The sequence below is a fragment of the Diplotaxodon limnothrissa genome, linkage group LG19 (genome assembly GCF_057381915.1).
Source record: "Diplotaxodon limnothrissa isolate DT_005_m linkage group LG19, D_limnothrissa_male_GT1.1, whole genome shotgun sequence".
NCBI classification, from domain to species: Eukaryota; Metazoa; Chordata; class Actinopteri; order Cichliformes; family Cichlidae; genus Diplotaxodon; species Diplotaxodon limnothrissa.
Genome location: NC_140614.1, coordinates 23,709,948 through 23,728,059, shown reverse-complemented (window position 1 = coordinate 23,728,059; position 18,112 = coordinate 23,709,948). Strand labels below are relative to the sequence as shown.

Below are 18,112 nucleotides of genomic sequence, written 5' to 3'. Positions count from 1 at the left end.
TGGAAAACTATTGCTTAAAAAAAAAATCAACAAGGTGTGGTTCCTTGAAGACGAAGTGTAAAGAGGAGTAACTCAAGACTTTTGCACAATACTGTATGTATGTGTATGCATCTGAATTTGATTATACTTAAAAAAAACCCTCTGAAAATGACTAAAATACACATGAATAAAGGAACAAATACATACTAATTGAATAATTTATTCATAAGGCTCATTATACTGTATATTCCTCATAACTGTATTTCTTTCGGTGTATCATCAAAGACGCTTTTATAGCTTTTAGACTGAACTGCAAAACTCAGTATCACAGAAGAATCATGTTTCATGTCAAGTCTTATTGGTTGCACTCATTTTACAGCCTTTACAATGTGACCAATCACAACAGGGACAAAGAAAAAAGGTTTACTTTTACTTTCATTCCTGTTTGAACCTCCACAACACATTAAACCACTGCGGCGTGCCACAGACTGTATTTTTCCTGCATCAGTTTGTCTTCTGAAGGTGAGTTTGTTTTGATAACATCTAACTTCATCCACAGTGTGCATCTTTCTGCTGCAAGTATGACTTTTATCACTTCAGCGGGTTTCTTGAAGGTGGTTTTACTTTCAGTTTCTCTTTGGGCCTGTGCTTCGTACGTCGCTTACTACATCCAAGATCAAATGAAACATCCAAGACCAAACCATCGCGCTAACCGTGAGCGCGCTAATCCGGTTCCCCGAACACACCTGCTGTTGACGATTAGTACAGCTGGATGAAGTAATGTGCGATCACTGGGTGCCGTAAAAGGGGCTACTTCGGTAGCACATATACTAAAATTGGAACGATACAGAGAAGATTAGCATGGCCCCTGCGCAAGGATGACACGCAAATTCGTAAAAGGGGCTACGCATCGATAGTAGAAACATTGATCGGCAACCCGCTGATTGGTTGGCGAAAATGGCGAAGGAGCGCGCTCGGTATTTTTCGGCAGCAGAGCAAGAACTCTTGAGTGAGGGATTTCAGGAGTTTCAGAGTTTAATTAAAACGCAAGGGAACACTGCAAAGGCTGCAAAAGCAAGGAGAGAGGGCTGGCAGAAAGTTGCTGACAAATTAAACTCGTAAGTAATCCAATAATAACAATAATAATGGAGTGGATTTATATAGCGCTTTTCAAGGCACCCAAAGCGCTTTACAATGCCACTATTCATTCACTCTCACATTCACACACTGGTGGAGGCAGCTACGGTTGTAGCCACAGCTGCCCTGGGGCAGACTGACAGAAGCCAGGCTGCCATATTGCGCCATCGGCCCCTCTGGCCAACACCAGTAGGCGGTAGGGTAGATTTATCACATCACACCATATTATCCAATATTATATTACATTATATTATATTATAATATGTTATATTATATCCCCTTTCACATTAGAGCCACAACAGGACCCACTAGAACATGGGAACAAGTAAAAGTGAAATATAAGAATATTCTACAGAATGGTAATATTTATCACTTATATTGCTTGTCGTCTCTTGGAAAGAGACCCTGGAATACTCTGTTTGTTTGTTCATAACAGCAACCAAGAAAAGGGCAGAGCAAAAAAAAAAGACAGGTGGTGGTCCTGCACCCCCTCGTCAACAAGTTGGTTAAGTAAATAATACCCTCACGGGAAAATCGATATCTCTCTATGAGCACACTGTCGCGCTGAGCTAAAGGATCCTGTCTGTCCCGCAATATACGCTGAATTCTGAGGACTCTCCTTATCAATCTTGCACCTTCCGCAATGGGTTGCTCGCGTAAACGGACAGGATATGACTGCGACAGGCTTCCCAAATCCACCTTCGCTTTTATAGCCGTGGTCTCTCATCTTGATTACACGAAGTAATTTACAATTACTACTCTGAAATATGAATTACATCTGTAATAATCACATACATGTAATAGAATGTTAATAGTACATTTCCCTTTTTTAGGGAATGACCTGTATGTATCTGTGTGAAATCAATAAAAGGATCAAGTGCTGCATTATCTTTAGTTACATTGATGTTATTTATTTATGGTGAAACAGTGGTGGAATATCGCTGTTGCTTTCGTATAAATGAAGCGGACATACCTGCGTGGCCGCGATCTAATCCTGTTTACATAAAGTAAACCTGCTCCCCAGCAGGTTTACGCTTACGGCACTGTTGCTATGACAGCAAGTCCCGGATAGGCTTCGGGGAACCGAACGATCCAGGATCACGCGAAATCGTCAACAATCTAATCCAGCTAACTCACTTAGCGCGGTACGAAGCACAGGCCCCAGATGTGGGCCACCAAAGGCCCGTCATTCTTTGTAGCATGTGGGCCATGTATAAGCACACTGTGTGGGCCAGATCTGGGCCATACCAATTTTGCTATGTGGACTGGTGGTGATTGTATTTTACATGTTTTAATGAAAGACAGCAAACGTGCCCTTCAAAAAGAAAGTGTTTCACAAGCAAAAGAGTTTTCAGTAAGGTGGGAGTGGGATGATTCACTTGCAGGTTTACATGACATTTTATTAAAAAAAAACAAAAAACCCTTAATAACATATTATATAAATGGTCACAGGATGCATGTGCAGTTGTGGTTTTCTGAGATAACTTGTTAAACTTGATCTGATCTGTCTACATCATCAGGTGATTTCCCATCATGGCAGCAATGAAATCCGCCTTGTCTAAGGATCAGGAGAAGCAGCTCCTCTCTCTTTTCGGTCGTGTCAGACTCCATCTGCTCCACAAAGCCAGCATCCATGGGTTCACTGCTAATGTCTTCCACAGACACTGTGACAATCAAGGGCCCACCGTTATTGTAGCCTACAATGCTGCTGGGTTCATCTATGGAGCCTACACCTCCAAAGATTACACTCAAGGTGGAGAGGGTGTCAATGATGAGAAGACATTTCTCTACAGTATCAGTGCTGAGAGAAACAAACCACTGAGGGTAGCAGCTATCATCGGGCAGTGTGCTTTCACTGATGGAGGCACCGGTCCAAATTACGGTGCTCTGGTTTTCTTGCATGATGACAAACCTGAAGTGCAGTCAAATCCAGGCACAGGCTTCAACTTTCAGGCTGCAGATATGCATGGAAATGACTTGACACTGACAGAGTTTGAGGTGTATCGAGTTGAAGGTGTGTAAAAGTAATCCCTGAGTTTTATAGAATTAAAAAGATGTCTCCCATGGTTATACTTTCAAAACAGACATTTCATGACCATTAAGAAACGTGCTCATCTACTTGCAGAAATGGCCTCGTGCACTCATGAGCTTATGCTTAAACCAAGGCTTGTAATTTTACTGTGCACTTTTTAGAGAATTAATATTGATATGATTAAAAAGTGATCCTGTTCTTATTAATCGATTTTTCACTTATAGACCTAGAAGAGCTCTTGCCCAAGCCCTGGAGGAACATCAAATGGACAGCTGAGTATGTAGAAACCTGCAGCACAGTTATTGGTGGTGTTTGTGTAAAATATATAAATTTATGTTTGGATTTTGTAATTCTAAGAAAAACTAAATTGTTCATCATATGTTCATCATCAGTATAAGGTTATGTCATATCTTTTTTAGCTTGTCATCATGTAAACCTTTTGTGCTTGCACTCTGGGTGGTGTGGGTACATTTTCTTTCTTCTAGACAAAAACAGCAATTGATGAAGGCCATCCTGAACTATAAGCCTGACATCAAAACAGTACACCAAGCCCGTGTGTTGTTGGTAGGCCCGATTGGAGCAGGCAAGTCCAGCTTCTTTAACTCCATCAACTCAGCATTTCGAGGCAACATGACTTCCCAGGCCATCGCTGGCACAGCGGGGGAGAGTGTGACCACTCAGGTACTGGCACAGGACTTTTTGTATAACTGAATCTGCATGCTCTACCTGTAATGTACAGTGTTTTCCCATTAAATGACATTTTCTATCTTTTCTGTAGTTTCGCGCTTACACCATCAAGGCAGGGAAAGGTGGTTGCGTCGTCCCACTGATCCTCTGTGACACAATGGGGCTGGAGGAAAAGGGTGGTTTGGACATTGAGGACTTGGTCAACATCTATAAAGGTCACATCAAGGATCGCTACCAGGTGCATTTCATGTTAACTGATTAAATAGTAAATGATTAAATACAAAAAACGTAGGCAGCTGATTGATAAGTAACAACTATGTTTTTTTGTACTTCAGTTTAGCACATCTGGCCCTATCCTAACAGATGCTCCTGGCTATCAGAAGCATGTGACTCTGAGTGACAGGATTCACTGTGTGGTTTATGTGGTCGACACCTGCAAGGTCTCTATTCTCAGCCAGAAAATGCTGGAAAAACTTTGTGCCATCCGGAGAAAGACTAATCAGCTGGGTCAGCAGAAAATCTTTTGATTTTTTTTTTTTTTTTTTTTTTTAGAAAACATTGAAAACAGCACGTGCAGCAGGCAGTTTTATGTATATGTAAATATGTAAGGCTATATTAGGGAAATACAACAAAGGGTAAACCTTTTCTTGGTGTCAGTAAACTGTTTCAGTCATGATTTGTATTTCCGGTCCCTCAAAGGAATTCCTCAGCTGTTGCTGATGACTAAAGTAGACGAGGCCTGTCCACTGGTGGCGGAAGACTTGAAGAATGTTTATCGCAGTTTTTACATCCAGAAGAAGGTGATGTTTTTAGATGCATTTACAGTAGCAGGTCAAAATTTGACATGACAATAATGCTCATTTAATCTGTGTAATCAGGCGCGTGAGCTGAGTGAGGCTCTGGGCATCCCGTTATCCTGTATACTGCCGGTGAAGAACTACAGTGAGGAGCTGGACCTGGACCAGGACACTGACACTCTACTGTTTGGTGCTGTGCAGCACATGCTGAACTTTGCAGACAGCTTTTTTGAGAACCAGGCTGAAATTCAGGAAGGGAATGATCAGATGGAGCTTTACAGATCCAGTGATATTTCCCGCCCTGATTATCAAGAACACAAAGAACATCAGATTATTTGAAATCCAAAACATATAAGCATCCCAAACCATTTCAATTCAGACCTTTTCAAAATGATCAATTAATTAGGTTCTCCAAGAGGGTTGCAACAAATGATCTTAAAGTAAAACCCTTGTATTGTGGGCAAACTGAAACTATATTTGTTTCATGAGTGAAACAGTAAAAACATTTATAAATATTCACTGTTCATTTCATGTCTGCAAAGATGTGCCAGCACGTTGCATGCTGCTTTCTCTCAACTAAAAGCCACTGGATCAAAGTGCTATATTTTTGCGCTCTGAAGCTAAAATCATTGAGCTTAATTAAAGTCATTAACAGATGCCACGTGATCCAATCATGGGTCCTGATCAGCTTTGAGGTAGACCCTTAAGTCAACTTGAGTTTCAGATCCTTAGAAGCAGAGTCTGTTGTGTGCACTTCTTTTATTTTAATTAACTTGGATATTCTGAAAATATTAATTTGCAAATATATTCATCCTTGTCCTGCTCTTATTGTGTAAAAAAATAAAAATAAAGGAAAACAGAGAAAGTCAATGTGCTTTATCATATGCTTTATTTCAGTTTGTTACATATTGCAAATTTGACTCTAGGTCCATTTTTACTGATGATATAGTTTCACGAATTGCTTGCTTGCTTTATATGCATGACTGCAGTCTTTCAGTAGTAGGAGGGTTACATAGACGTTCCCCCTTCATTCAGCCACTAGATGTCAGTCATAATTACATAATCACATCAGTCCTGTAAAGACGTTGTTATGAAAAGGTGATCTCTTATTACACAATTTTATCTCATAGTCCAACACGGGAGCTAGTTGGACCATTTCACTTGAACAGATGCATGTATTTGTTTATGCACAATATCAGTTATGTCAGAATGACAAGTGTACTTTTGTCCCGTAAAGTCATCACTCACTGTAACCATACAAACCCACGAGGCCACATGACAAGAAAATATGTTGGTTTTCCTTTGAGCCAATTGCAAAACTCGCCTAGTTTCGGTGCCGCCCACCTTCCAGCTTCACTATAAAACTGTGACGCAACGTTGCCAACAACAAACGCAGAAGAGACTGGCATAACTTTGGTACACCGGCAGTTGTCACGCATTTACGCAGTGGGATCGGTTTTTAATTTGCAATCATGATTCCCGAAGAAAGCTTTGCTTCCATCGAGAACAAGTAAGATTTCTTGCTTCAGCTCTATTTTTATGTTGGTTCAGCATGTGCATGTGCGTGATCATGTGCTGGAAGGGTATGTTGATCGTCCTTTGACCCCTCCGTTGTGTGGATTGCTTAGGCTGATGTAATTAAAGTGCTTTTTGGAAAGCTTTGATTTGAGACTGGAACGCAGAGACTTTCTGTTATTTAACATCTGGGTGCATAAAATGTTACAATCTTTTCTGTGCTGTCAAAGTTTGACACCCGCATAAAAGCCAAAATCCAGAGATTATGCATGAATTATTATGAGTCATAAGACCTCAGTATTAATATCTTTGTACTGGCATACACAATACTACGCATGCACGTTGCACAACATGCAGCGAAATTCCTTGAAACTGTAAAATGCGCATTTATGGCTTGTTTTATATCACCACAATCATCCCCATGCATGAAACTGATAATGAAACTGATCTGAGCGTGTATTTCAGTGTTCTAACGACTTTTAATTCAGTTAATATGGAAGAGGGGGGATTTTTGAAGCAGTGCTGCATATATTTAATACCACTAATGTTTTGTCATATTGCAGAATACAAAAGGCTAACTGTCCTGTCCTTATCCCTTAGGATGCAGTCTGTAGGTCTGGCTCTGGAGGAGTTGCTGGTAACTGCTCAGAAACAAGGCTGTCTCACTGTTGGCATTTATGAATCAGCCAAGCTTCTTAATGTGTGAGTTGAAAGTATTAATTTTGGTTTGTGCTTCTCTTCTCATTGCCCAAACTGATCACCCCCAGACATGTGAATTCAGTTTTTTCCTCATTTTTCTTCTTTTCTCTTCCCCCTCAGAGATCCAGACAGCGTGGTGCTATGCGTGCTGGCAGCCGACGATGAAAATGATGTGGCGCTGCAGATCCACTTCACGTTGCTACAGTCCTTCTGCTGCGACAGCGGCATCACCATCTTGCGAGTCTCTGGGTTTCAGCGACTCCAGCGGCTGCTGGGAGCTGTGGATGCCAACAGGAACCAGGAAGAGCACAGAGACCTTCACTGCATGCTGGTTACGGTGTGTTGACTCAGCATAGTGGCTACCTCTTATGTAACTGAAAGGCAGATGGTGATCTTTTTCATGCACAATTTTCAGCTAAGATATTGCACCTTTTCTTTCTCATCGCCTTGTGAATTTTACTCTTACTTTGCAGGTTCAATTCAAATTGAACGCTGGACATGATTCTTTTTTTCTCCCACACAGAATCCTCAGGCAGAGCACTGCAGACTGCAGGAAGTGGGGACCTACTGCCAGGAGAGTCGGCGCCTTGACCAGTGGGTGCCTGAACTAGTCCTGCAGGAACGCTGAAGGGTCTGCATACAGGAACTTTTGTGGCCAGATACTGATACACTGAAGGATCTTTATGCTCAAGCAGGGATGACCTGGAGTGTAGCCGCTCCAGTCCACTATCCTTAATGACCAGCAAAACCATGGACTCCCACTCAAAGACTAGTGAAACAGCTGGACTGGACACTGGTTTCTAGAATCTGTACTTGTGCAAAAGATACAGAGAGAAAAGTCACAATGTTTTTACAATGCCATCAAAACACAATCTGTTTTGTGTTGCTCTCTGGGTGCTCACAATGTCTATGGGGTGTGACATAGTAAACATTAAGAGGAGTAGTAGTTTTGAAAGGAACACATCCACACCCATCTTATACCTGGAAGTCTTGTTTGTTTGACTGGACAGGAATGTTGCAGTGCTGAAACTGTACCAGACATTCCTGGGAGAGTCCCAGAAAAGGAGAGGAGAGGTGTGTGTTTGTATGTGTGGTATGTCTATGTGTGGTATGCATTTACAATACTTGTATTTTTCTGTAGAAAAGACTGGGTGTGCATTCTTAAAATGAGCAGCTGAAAGCTGCTGGGGAATTGTCACCATGGAAACTGAAATGGAAATAATGTTAAAGACACACAGGACCTATTGACACCAGAAGAAACAAAAGAAAAAACAATGTAAAGAGACTCCGAGGATGAAAAAATTTAGGCAGGATCCGAAATTCCCAATGATGCAGAACGCCTGTGCTGTCTGATCCGGACAGATCAGCTTTAAATGTATTGTAAAAATATCAACTTCTTTGTGCCTTCAAGAGTGCTGCCTTTCTGATAAATAACTAATGTAAAGTGGCTACACTGTTAATTTATTGATTGTATTGTTTTTTTGTAGTTATTTGTAATCTATTTTGTGCTCTGTTATCTAAGTAAATAAATTATTTTATTCATAAATTCTTCTTGTTCCTGGGGCTTCTGCTCAGATTTCAAAACAAAAGCCATGTGTGCGTCATGGAACCTGCTGAGTCACGCAACTACAGTTTACATTCGGGCTGAAGTCATGGAAAATGCATGCACACTTAGGGCAAAGTCTTTGTCATTGCCAGCCCCTTCTATTGTCGTGAGCATAAGTCAGTGAGAATGAAACTGGGGTGGGGACAGAAACTCACTAAAACAAGCATAACAAGCTCATGCAGACCTACTGTCCCTACAAGTCAGGAAGTAATGAAGCATTACAGGAAAGACGCATTACCTGCGTGTCAAGTGTTTTTATTTATTCCCTAGCCAGATTCCATACATGCATAACAAGAATCTTTTAAAAATGTACGTTTTGCATTATATATTGCAGCTAAAGCCCTGCAACAATGTTGCATGCAAATAACATAATGTGTGTTTGTGCGTGTGTGTGGGTGAAGCCTCTGATCCCTCTATTATCTCTGCTTAATCTCAGGATCTTCCCTCTGCTTTGCAATCTATTCCACCCTCTGCTCTCACATGGCTGTTCACAGCCCTGTCTGCTGCTAGAGGAGAGAGGAACATATTGAGGCACATGGACCTCACACTTGTTTACAATCACACAGGGTAGTGACTGGTGAGGGGAGTGTCTTCTCAAAGGCCGTGGCTCATCCAGCCTAAATCCGATTGGCTGTGACTTGCAGAAGGGTCATGGGAAGTATGGTTTGAAACTTGGAGACAAGCTTGTAACGGTTGAAAGCACACTCCAAAGGGCACAGTGAAGGCCTGAGACGGCTACAACAATGGAATTCCTGTGAAATGACCAAACTGGGAGACTTTTACCTAGCTCTGCTCTTTGTTTACTCTGTTTGATGCATTCTCTTACATGCATCATGCGCTGCACATCGTATACCAAGTAGGCCAGAGAGCATGTTTCTGCAAGTGCATTGTAAATTGCAGTTGCATTTTTAAACCAATAAACTGCAGATAATAATCAAAAACACTAATATTCTGCAGCTATACCAGCAGCTCTGCGAGGCTCATACTGGTATTGTATCTGATGTTTGTGATCTGCCCAGTAAACTTGAAATACACTGATGTTAACATCAAAACAAAATAAAAAAAACAATACAGGAAAAGTTTGTTATTATATCATCTTTTTATTAATGTTATCTACTTCTCAATATCATCTTTTTTAAACAGCAATATCCACAAAATATTAACAGTGTGCAAGAAAACATGAGTTATGGCACATCAGAGAACAGTTACAAAAAATAGATATATTTTCTTCATAGTCAATCAAGGCAAAAAGATACATATACTGTATGCATACACAGGAGATCAGAGCACAAAAGATGATTCTCAGGAAGGGATCGGAGCCAAATCAGAGAAGCTTGATATGAAAGTCCAACAGGGAGGAGCCTCGGCTCTCCTCACCAAGCTTGAAATGAATTTCGAGAGGCTTGCATTTTTGCGCACAACACCAGTAAATTTCCACTTTGAGCCGTGTGTTCCACTTTTAAGACTGTTTAAGACTGCCCCCCACCTCCAAGTCCAGCATTTACATGATATACACCACTATAAGGCAAACTAACAACCAATCAATCAGACAAACCAGCAATCCAAGCTGTGTGTCTCTGATTGAAGCCCAACCATGGATGGAATGATAGTAATAAAAAAAAAAAAATAGCATATGCTTGGCAATACCAGGACATCTGTGCGTGTGGTTGTGTGTGTGTATGTGCATTTGTCTGATGATAAGTTATGCATGTATGTTTCCTTGTGTTAAACCTCTGCAGCAAGAATTCTCTTTCACTTTAGCTTGCAAAGAAATGAAACGAAAGTGTTTATCACATTCCTGTAAACTGACAGGGAATCAGTTCTTTCATCTTAGAATAGTTCAGGTCCTTGATAAGCAAACCCAGGCCAAATAAGTACGTATAGTTAAGCCAATACTGTTGCTATGCCATCACATGTCTTTAGGTAGTTCCTTAAAAAAAAAGAGCACCGTTTATTTATATCAGCCTAATTAATCTCTTCAATCATCCCTTTCATCATATCTGCTTCTAGGGCTACCTGCTTTAACTTAGCATAAAGATAAACAGCTTGAAACAGCCAGGCTAGCAGCAACAAAACCTGTCTACCAGCACCTCTATGGCTCACTGTGATAATGGCAAAACATCAAAGTCATATAACACCTTGACTGAGAACTTTAAAAGAGCTTTTTTGCAGGTGAACAGAGGACTTTCTCCCTGTTTCTTGTCTTTAAGGTAAGCTAACCAGCTGCAGGAGAAAGCAAATATACACATTTCCTCAAATGTCAACATGTTCCTTTACGTATCCAAGGCTTACGTTAGTGGTAATGAAATTATTTGTTTTGCCACATTTCACCTGATCAGTTTTAGCCTGTGACACAATCCCCCTTTTCACTCTTCAAAATATGCAGACTGATTAAGTGAGAAAAGGAGGAAGTGCAAGCCATATATGTTGTTCTGACTTGTGGTATCACATGACCTTTCCTCTGGTCAGACTAACCCTGACCTAGAACTGCAGGACTGCAGTACTATAACATTACAGTCTAACACTGCAGCACTGGAGGCACTGCTCGTTCTTACGCACTGTGTCACTCGCACAAACACACACAGACCATGCACACGAGCACACACTTGCACGCTCCTCTATTTTCTCCTCTCCACCTACTGCTCTGCCAAATCATCCCTTTTCAGCTACCAAACACAAGCACCCACACACACGCACGCACACTTGCACACCCTCTCTATGGCCTTTCTCCAGCTCCTGCTCTCTATACTTCTATCTTTGTCTGTATCATAAGCCATTGGCTACAGTGCAAAAACACAGATGCTAAGCAGCGATTTAAACTGGTAATTAATCACAAAGCTGAATTTTTAAAGGAATCATTTGACATTTTGGGAAATATGCTTATTCTCTTTTTTTCCCTTTCACACAGTTTGAGATTGCTAAAGGTAACAATTACAATTATTCTAATGCCGATTTGTCTAAACCCCACACATTCCCAGGTACGCATGAGCACGTGTGGATGCAAACAACTCTTTCCACCCACCTCCAAAGTCTGTATAGCAGCTGGGTCACACTGACCTAAGTGACATGAAAGCAGAAAACTAGTAGGACGAACCCTTGTGACTCTCTGTCAGCAGATATAAGCCATGTCCAAATGATCCCACCCTCGGCTAAATGCTAAAGTGTAAATATGATGGAAGGAAGATCCCCTCTCTCACCAATTCTCCTTACAGCTATTAACCTTTTACCTCTGATAAACATCATTCAAGCTTGAAAAGCACCCAAAGCACAGGATGTAGGTGTGTGTTGCATGTTGGTCTAGATGCCTGTTGCCCCCAAAAAAACAAAAACTAAAAAAAACAAGGACAGCTTTGGTGTTAAAGGTCAGATCAGGAGGTTGGTTTTGCACCACCGTAATGAGGTCCGATGTTGATTCATCTTGTTACGGGGCATGACTCTAAACCAAACACAGCTTTTGTTTCCGGTACATTACTTCATCCTCATCGGTTTTATATGTGGCCGAAACCAACCTCAGCTATCGCAGGCCTCTAAAACCTGATTGACGTAAAAAAGGAAAAAGCAAAGGACAGACGTGATCCTGATTGACAGAATAAGTAGTACTAAAAAAATCCAACATCCACAGAGGGGAAATCTGTGTTCTGAGTTTGTATCTTACAAACACTGTACAGGGTAATACTCAACTGACCAGGTTCCATGGACTCCATAGAAAGAAGAGAACTTAAAAAAAAGAAAAAGAAAAAAAAGAAAGCCAAAACAGCTACTCTTCAACTTATCACTTCTGCACATGTCTGAAAGAAAGTTTATACACTTAGTTTTTTTTTTCTCTTAATTAACTTGATTTTTTTCTTCTTCATGTTTCAGTTTTTACAATCAAGTTTGGTTTGTCAGACAGGAGGAGCGCTGTGGAGGAGACGAGGATGGAGGGACACAGAAAGGAGACTGCCAGCTCCTACTGATCCAGCCTGTGACCAAGCTGGGATAACATCAGAGTGAGCTCTTATGCTGGGGAAACTGGGACCTTTAGACTGGTGAAGGCAGGTAATCTGATTAATAGCCATAATTGCAAAGCATTAAAACAAGATGTAAACCCCTTGAACAGAGAGGTGACTCCTTATTTTCAGACTACCCACTCCTCTCATTTTCGTTCTATTCACCCTACAAGAACTAGTAATCGAAATATATATGGGCTGAGAGGGTGGGAAGAGGGCACCTTCATTTTTACTTTCTATGTCTGGGTCATCTCCTCCAGCCTCGCAGTCCCTTACAGAATGATTCTCTGATGTGATCATTCTGTGGCCTCGCCCTCTCTTGGGGTAAAGCACAGGGAGGCTTGATGTACAGTAGATCTGGTTAGGTATTACCCCTGGCTTACAACCAGATATCCTGTTATTTCATTAATGCAAGCAGGAAAACAAACCTGATCCGCCAGGGGCAACACCTACGTGAAAAGAAAACGATCTAAAAAAATTTAAAATATTGTCCTATCTGTTAAGTAATGCTTCAACAAAATATCTAAAACGTACATTGAGTTCACAAACAAGTATTTCTTAAGAAAAAATGCAGTAAACGTCTGCAGTTAATAGCTTGAGTTCTGTGTAGAGCCGTTCACTGCTTGCTCTCATAGGTGCAGATCTGGGATCAGCTTAGACATCAGCCCGTGGCGGCTATCATGAGCCGCAGTGGAATCAGTGACAGCAGATCAGCATCTAGAAAGGAATTTTTGTACAGGTTGGCACAGCTGGAGGCTTGGCCAAAGGCTGCAGGCAGCCATTGTGAGGCCACAGGCAGAGAAGGTCTGTTGATACAGGTTTGGGTGGGAACATGCTATGGCCTGATAAAGGCAAAGGCTTTAGCCAGTTGCTCCAAAATGACCCAAGAATGAAGCTTTCATACTTTTTAAAAAAAAAATCTCCCACAGAAAAAGAAGCATTTATTGAACTTTTAATGGGACACGAGGTCCAGTTTGGCACAATTGGCCTAGCGCCTACCACTCATTCTGTTTTTTTGCACATGCATCCTCCCACCGCCTGCCTATGGCACAGCTACCCATCTTTGAACCAACACCTCATTTCACGATAACAAAAAAAAAAGAAAATGCTGATTTCCTATCGATCATTAATGTCCAAATCCCTTTTCAATTTTAGCTGAAACTTGTAGTTAATTCACCAGCATATGTGAATAATACCAAAGCACCTTGGATCATACTCAGTGATATACTGATCTCAGCCACTGTGAGCGCAGCATACCCTTCCCCTAGCTGTTGCTCCGGTGTATGGCGCTTTTCCAGAGTGGCGATTCTGGGAGCGTGTGTGTTTCTGTGTGTGTGTGGATGCTCGACAGCCCTGTAAGATCAGACATGGCTGCTCCAAGGTGTGTCTTGGTAAATGCGGGGATCTAGTTAAATGGCAAAAGTATACGTTTATGTGTTAGTGTGTATATGTATGTGCAAGAGTGTGTGAGAATGTGTGTTTGTGTGTGTGTGCGTGAGAGGGGTAGGAGAAGCAGGAAGCAGCTATAGGATGATGCAAGGTTTCTTGTCCTTGAAAGGGTTTTCAGAGGTGGGAACACCAACCAGCAGAGGGTCGCTACGAGCGTGCTGCTCACAGTAACTCATCAGGTCTGCTGCTGCTTTAGACACCTGACCGGACAGAGGGGGGAGGGAGAGAAAAGGAGGAAGGGCATGGGGGAAGGCAAAAAAGGGGATAGATAAGAAGGTGCGAAATTTAAAATGAGGGCATTGGAGGTAGAAGAAAAAATAAAGTTGTAAGGGTAAATGAAGGAAGAAGCAGCAAAGGGGGAACAAGAATGAGTAGAGAGGGAGAGCAGTTAAATGTGTATGAATAATTACGCACTCACATTTGCTAACACAGCAGAAAACGGTTGTTTTACCTTAATGCGCTCAATCCCTGCCTCAATCCTCAGCTGTTCCACCAGTTTCCTGGCCTGGGCGATATTATTAGTGGTAGACATACTGATCCATGAGAATACACCAACACAGGAGAAAACTGAAGGAGTGAAAAAACAGAATGAGTTGTGTTTGGTTTACTTCACTAGATTTGTCAGAGACCAAGAAACATTAATTTCATGTATACTTAATAGAGATGTGAATTTAAGTACTAGATAATTCCCTGATTATTCCCTGAAACTGTCCTTTATAGCACTGCTAAATGAATCGCACAAAAGCAAACAAAAAAGAAAGCCTGCAGAGGATCAAATATAAACAAAGCACAACAAAGAGTGTAATATTTTTTGGTTTTTTGCCATTAGATCAGAAATGAAATGATGGCTTAAATTCCCTTTTTAGTGTTATGGGTCATAAATTTAAATCAGTTAAGAGGATTGTGTGGAACGTCAGCTGGAGCGCTATAGCACCACCATGAGGTGACTACATAGTAGTGCAGCAGAAATTTAGAGTGAAACATAGCAGCATTTTAATTCATAATATGACGATTGAAAGCAACAGTGTAACGACAATGTAACCAAAAATGAATTTGATGTTTAACAAAAAAGCAATTAAATAAAAGCCCTTATATTAAAGATGCTAATACGCATCAGCATCTGATATTAGTCTTCTGAATGTAATTCACACACTGCACAAACAACATGTTGAAATAGGAATACACCATTAGGTTGTTGTAATAAACCTCAGTGAGATCTTTGGGATTGAGAATGTTGTGATCCAGACATTCAAATAAATTCATTCCACATTCCACTGCCTCAGGGACTCCTGAGTCCACTGGGTAATTCACAAGAAAATTCGAGTTTAAGATACTTTGCAGATTAAGCAGCCTAGGAATGTGGAACGTGATACAGTGACCACAGCAAACAGAGTATTACCTGGCTGATGGTGTGCAGACAGGACTCCCTCTGAACACTAATATGAATGGATGGAGGCGGTCTGAGCAGTGCAGGAACGGCAGTCACAGTTACAGAGCTGGATGGCGGCTGAGCTTACATTGGCTTGTCTCTGTGTAAAAGAAGAATGGGCAAACAAGTGAGCTGCCTGCTGATAAAGCTACGTTATAAACAGGCAGTTCAGTAGTCATACACATTTCAAAATGTTTGCTTCTGTTTGCTTTTACAAATAGGTTTCAATTTTTCCACATCTCCACATACAGAGAGGTTTTACTGTTTTAGCAATGAGTTAGCAAAGCAATAAAAACTAAAGGTGAGATAACGACTGCAAATATGAAAACTGCAATAAAAAATATTACCATGACACAGCTGCTACTTCAAACACAAGAAAATGTCATACTCATCATATCCATTAACTATCATATCCATCATCGCAACCTCCTTTTCTTTCACAAAGCACCTGTGAGAGCACTTTTCTGAATGGGTGGTGGGACATTCTGTCATATGGAGGGTGGGGTGGTCCCAAACTCATTTTAAATCACTACAAACCTTCAGATTAACACAGCAGGAAACTTGCTTCTGTAGATGTGAACAACACATACCTCAAATACATCACAACGAGCATGTTACCACCGGGTCTCTCAGTCTGTGTCTCTGTCTGTCTCCCTCTCTAAGGAGGAGAGTCCTGCTTTAATTACTCCTGCTGTGGAGTCTTTCAGAGATTCATGTCTGTAATTAGAGCTGTGTGTGTGTGTGTAAGAGAGGGAGAGAGAGAGAGAGAGAGAGAGAGAGAGAGAGAGAGAGAGAGAGAGTGAATGAAGCTAGAGATTACCACTGTAACACCTGAACAAATTCTCATTCTGCCTTTGCCTGCACATTGGCATTAACAGACTTATGCGGCTTTTTGCCGATTTTCCTCTATCCAAATTCTAATTTTTAATCCTAATCTTGAATCTTGAACCCAAATCCTAATTCAGGAACAACATATCTTCATTTCTTTCCTTTAGACACTCACAGGACTTGAGAGTTGCACTGATTTCAATTAGGAGTACACATATTCATAGAAACTGAAGATAGCAAAAAAAGGCATCATGTTTGGCAAATTGTGGCACATGAATCTTCCTAAATGAACTGCTTGTAAGAGACAGAAATACTGACCCTAGCCTTACTTGGCACTAGATTTCTTTTTTCCCCTTTAACCACAAGTGCCCAATACTGACCCCAGAACTAAAATATAATGTACACACATGGGCCTCTGTCCAACAATGGGGGGTGAGTCCCTTGGTTATGGCTGTGTAAACAGATAACCCTCAGATGTGTCTATAACAAGTGCAAATAAACAGAGACAAACACCTGTTCCCTCACAACACATTCTACGCTTCTCATTATCTGTCAGGATTTAATGAATGCTCCTAAATCACAGCGTGCAGCATCACTGGAAGCCAAGCGCAGAGTATATGCATATGAATATAATAAAAACTCAACTCTATAAGACTTATTGCAGGGATTGTTCACATGCTGATGCATGCCTTTGACACAAACATGCTAACATTAAAGGACAAGGCAGCACTTGCATCCTCTTTAGTTATAAGCTGCTGTTCCTTTGAAACATAAATGTGTGCTTTTTTCTGTTCTATCAAGTGGGTGAACCACGGTGGTTTCAACTGGCAGAGCCGCTGCATACAAAATAAAGTACCAGATATACTTAAATGACTCATTTATCACTTCATAGACACTACTAACCTAGTTCTTTAATTTCCTCAGCCTGTTGATTTTTCAAACTTTTTGCTATGGCGCATACCGTGCCGAGAGAAGAGAAGCCTTTAAAAACAGCAGACGAAATTCTCCCCCAACACAGCCACATCTCTCCCTTCTTGCCCCAAACTGAACGCCTTTCTACTTAGCAGAAGCAAAACATATACGCTAAGCTGATCATTTGATTCGGCCTGGTCAACATAAACACCACCAGAGCTGGACAGGCCTCAACCAGCGAGCACACAGAGGCTCTCAAGACGCGCAAAACTGCATCAATCCTTATTGATCCAAGCAGCTCCTGAGCGTTGATCGGGCCTACAGTACGAAGCCATGTCCTCTGCTATAGGGCCTGCTCGCTGCTCTACCGTGTGAAAGCACAATGCGGGCATTTTGATGGATAGAACAGCATGTCCTCTCTCCCGTGGCTATCCACGTACCACACACACTTAAACGCATAGACTCAACAGAGCCAACATACAGACGAATACGCACGGGAGCGCAAACACAGTGCACATATCAAAGCCAGATATATTTATCCCAGTGAATAACAGACTACACCGCTCCGGGTCTGCAAATAGGCCCTGATTGTTAGCCGTGGGAGCAGGGTGGTGACATGTTTTGAGGGAGGCAAGCTCCGGCAAATATAAACCCATCCAGCGACAACGAGCACAAGACCGGAGCGCATGCCGTTATATTCCGCTATTATGCAAATTGATACGGCCTACTTCGGCATATAAGATCATGTTACTGTGGCTCGTGCGTCCTCAGAGTCCAGCCGAGCTGAAGGAAATCTTCCACTGACCCTGTCCCCGGTCCTCCCCACCCTCTCTGCCGGCAAAGGGCTGGGGAAATCCGGATTCGTGACACTGACGAGCCCCCTTTTCGCTGCAGCCGCCCTCAGTTGCGAGAATGCGGGGCTGCAGCAGCACACAGAGGCGCTACAAATATTATGCACGGGGAGAAAAATAGCCAAATATCTCCAAACTCACCTCCGAATGTGCTGTATTGGTGATTTAAAGGGCCAGATCCGCTGGTTTCTCACACTCTCTG

General features: G+C 41.7%; 3 protein-coding genes and 1 non-coding gene across 5 annotated transcripts; 3 read left to right on the top strand and 1 right to left on the bottom strand.

Moving 5' to 3' along the window:
• The first annotated feature begins 448 nt into the window (after positions 1 to 448).
• LOC146612244 (interferon-induced protein 44-like) lies at positions 449 to 4,988 on the top strand. Its single transcript, XM_085342661.1, has 8 exons — positions 449 to 501; positions 2,637 to 3,130; positions 3,373 to 3,424; positions 3,634 to 3,829; positions 3,927 to 4,073; positions 4,171 to 4,342; positions 4,535 to 4,635; positions 4,714 to 4,988. Exons 2-8 carry the CDS (start codon positions 2,650 to 2,652, stop codon positions 4,969 to 4,971), a joined length of 1,407 nt encoding a protein of 468 aa, XP_085198787.1. The 5' UTR covers positions 449 to 501; positions 2,637 to 2,649; the 3' UTR covers positions 4,972 to 4,988.
• LOC146612245 (U6 spliceosomal RNA) lies at positions 787 to 892 on the top strand. The gene has a single exon (XR_014904966.1). It is a non-coding gene; the product is annotated as a U6 spliceosomal RNA (small nuclear RNA).
• A 1,046-nt stretch (positions 4,989 to 6,034) lies between the features above and the next one.
• LOC146612243 (growth arrest and DNA damage-inducible protein GADD45 beta-like) lies at positions 6,035 to 8,349 on the top strand. The gene is made up of 4 exons (XM_085343508.1): positions 6,035 to 6,142; positions 6,748 to 6,849; positions 6,967 to 7,183; positions 7,370 to 8,349. The coding sequence occupies exons 1-4, from the start codon at positions 6,105 to 6,107 to the stop codon at positions 7,472 to 7,474; spliced, it is 462 nt and encodes a 153-aa protein (XP_085199634.1). The 5' UTR covers positions 6,035 to 6,104; the 3' UTR covers positions 7,475 to 8,349.
• A 1,258-nt stretch (positions 8,350 to 9,607) lies between these two features.
• On the bottom strand, positions 9,608 to 18,112 carry gng7 (guanine nucleotide binding protein (G protein), gamma 7). 2 transcript variants are annotated; one of them, XM_085343509.1, is made up of 4 exons: positions 18,052 to 18,112; positions 15,290 to 15,419; positions 14,342 to 14,457; positions 9,608 to 14,090 (listed from the first exon to the last, which is right to left on the bottom strand). In XM_085343509.1, the coding sequence occupies exons 3-4, from the start codon at positions 14,420 to 14,422 to the stop codon at positions 13,965 to 13,967; spliced, it is 207 nt and encodes a 68-aa protein (XP_085199635.1). In that variant the 5' UTR covers positions 14,423 to 14,457; positions 15,290 to 15,419; positions 18,052 to 18,112; the 3' UTR covers positions 9,608 to 13,964. The 2 variants fall into 2 exon arrangements, with proteins under 2 accessions (XP_085199635.1, XP_085199636.1); XM_085343510.1 differs by lacking the exon at positions 18,052 to 18,112 and adding an exon at positions 17,788 to 17,982.

Bases quoted from the DNA above. Each gene is read 5' to 3' on its own strand.
- LOC146612243 (XM_085343508.1), top strand. From the start codon at position 6,105: ATGATTCCCGAAGAAAGCTTTGCTTCCATCGAGAACAA. The intron at 6,850-6,966 runs GTGAGTTGAAAG...CTTCCCCCTCAG, and splicing joins TCAGCCAAGCTTCTTAATGT to AGATCCAGACAGCGTGGTGC. The intron at 7,184-7,369 runs GTGTGTTGACTC...TCTCCCACACAG, and splicing joins TTCACTGCATGCTGGTTACG to AATCCTCAGGCAGAGCACTG.
- gng7 (XM_085343509.1), bottom strand. From the start codon at position 14,422: ATGTCTACCACTAATAATATCGCCCAGGCCAGGAAACTGGTGGAACAG. The intron at 14,091-14,341 runs GTAAAACAACCG...CTGTCCGGTCAG, and splicing joins CAGGGATTGAGCGCATTAAG to GTGTCTAAAGCAGCAGCAGA.
- LOC146612244 (XM_085342661.1), top strand. From the start codon at position 2,650: ATGGCAGCAATGAAATCCGCCTTGTCTAAGGATCAGGAGAAGCAGCTC. The intron at 4,074-4,170 runs GTGCATTTCATG...TTTGTACTTCAG, and splicing joins ACATCAAGGATCGCTACCAG to TTTAGCACATCTGGCCCTAT. The intron at 4,343-4,534 runs GTCAGCAGAAAA...GGTCCCTCAAAG, and splicing joins GAGAAAGACTAATCAGCTGG to GAATTCCTCAGCTGTTGCTG.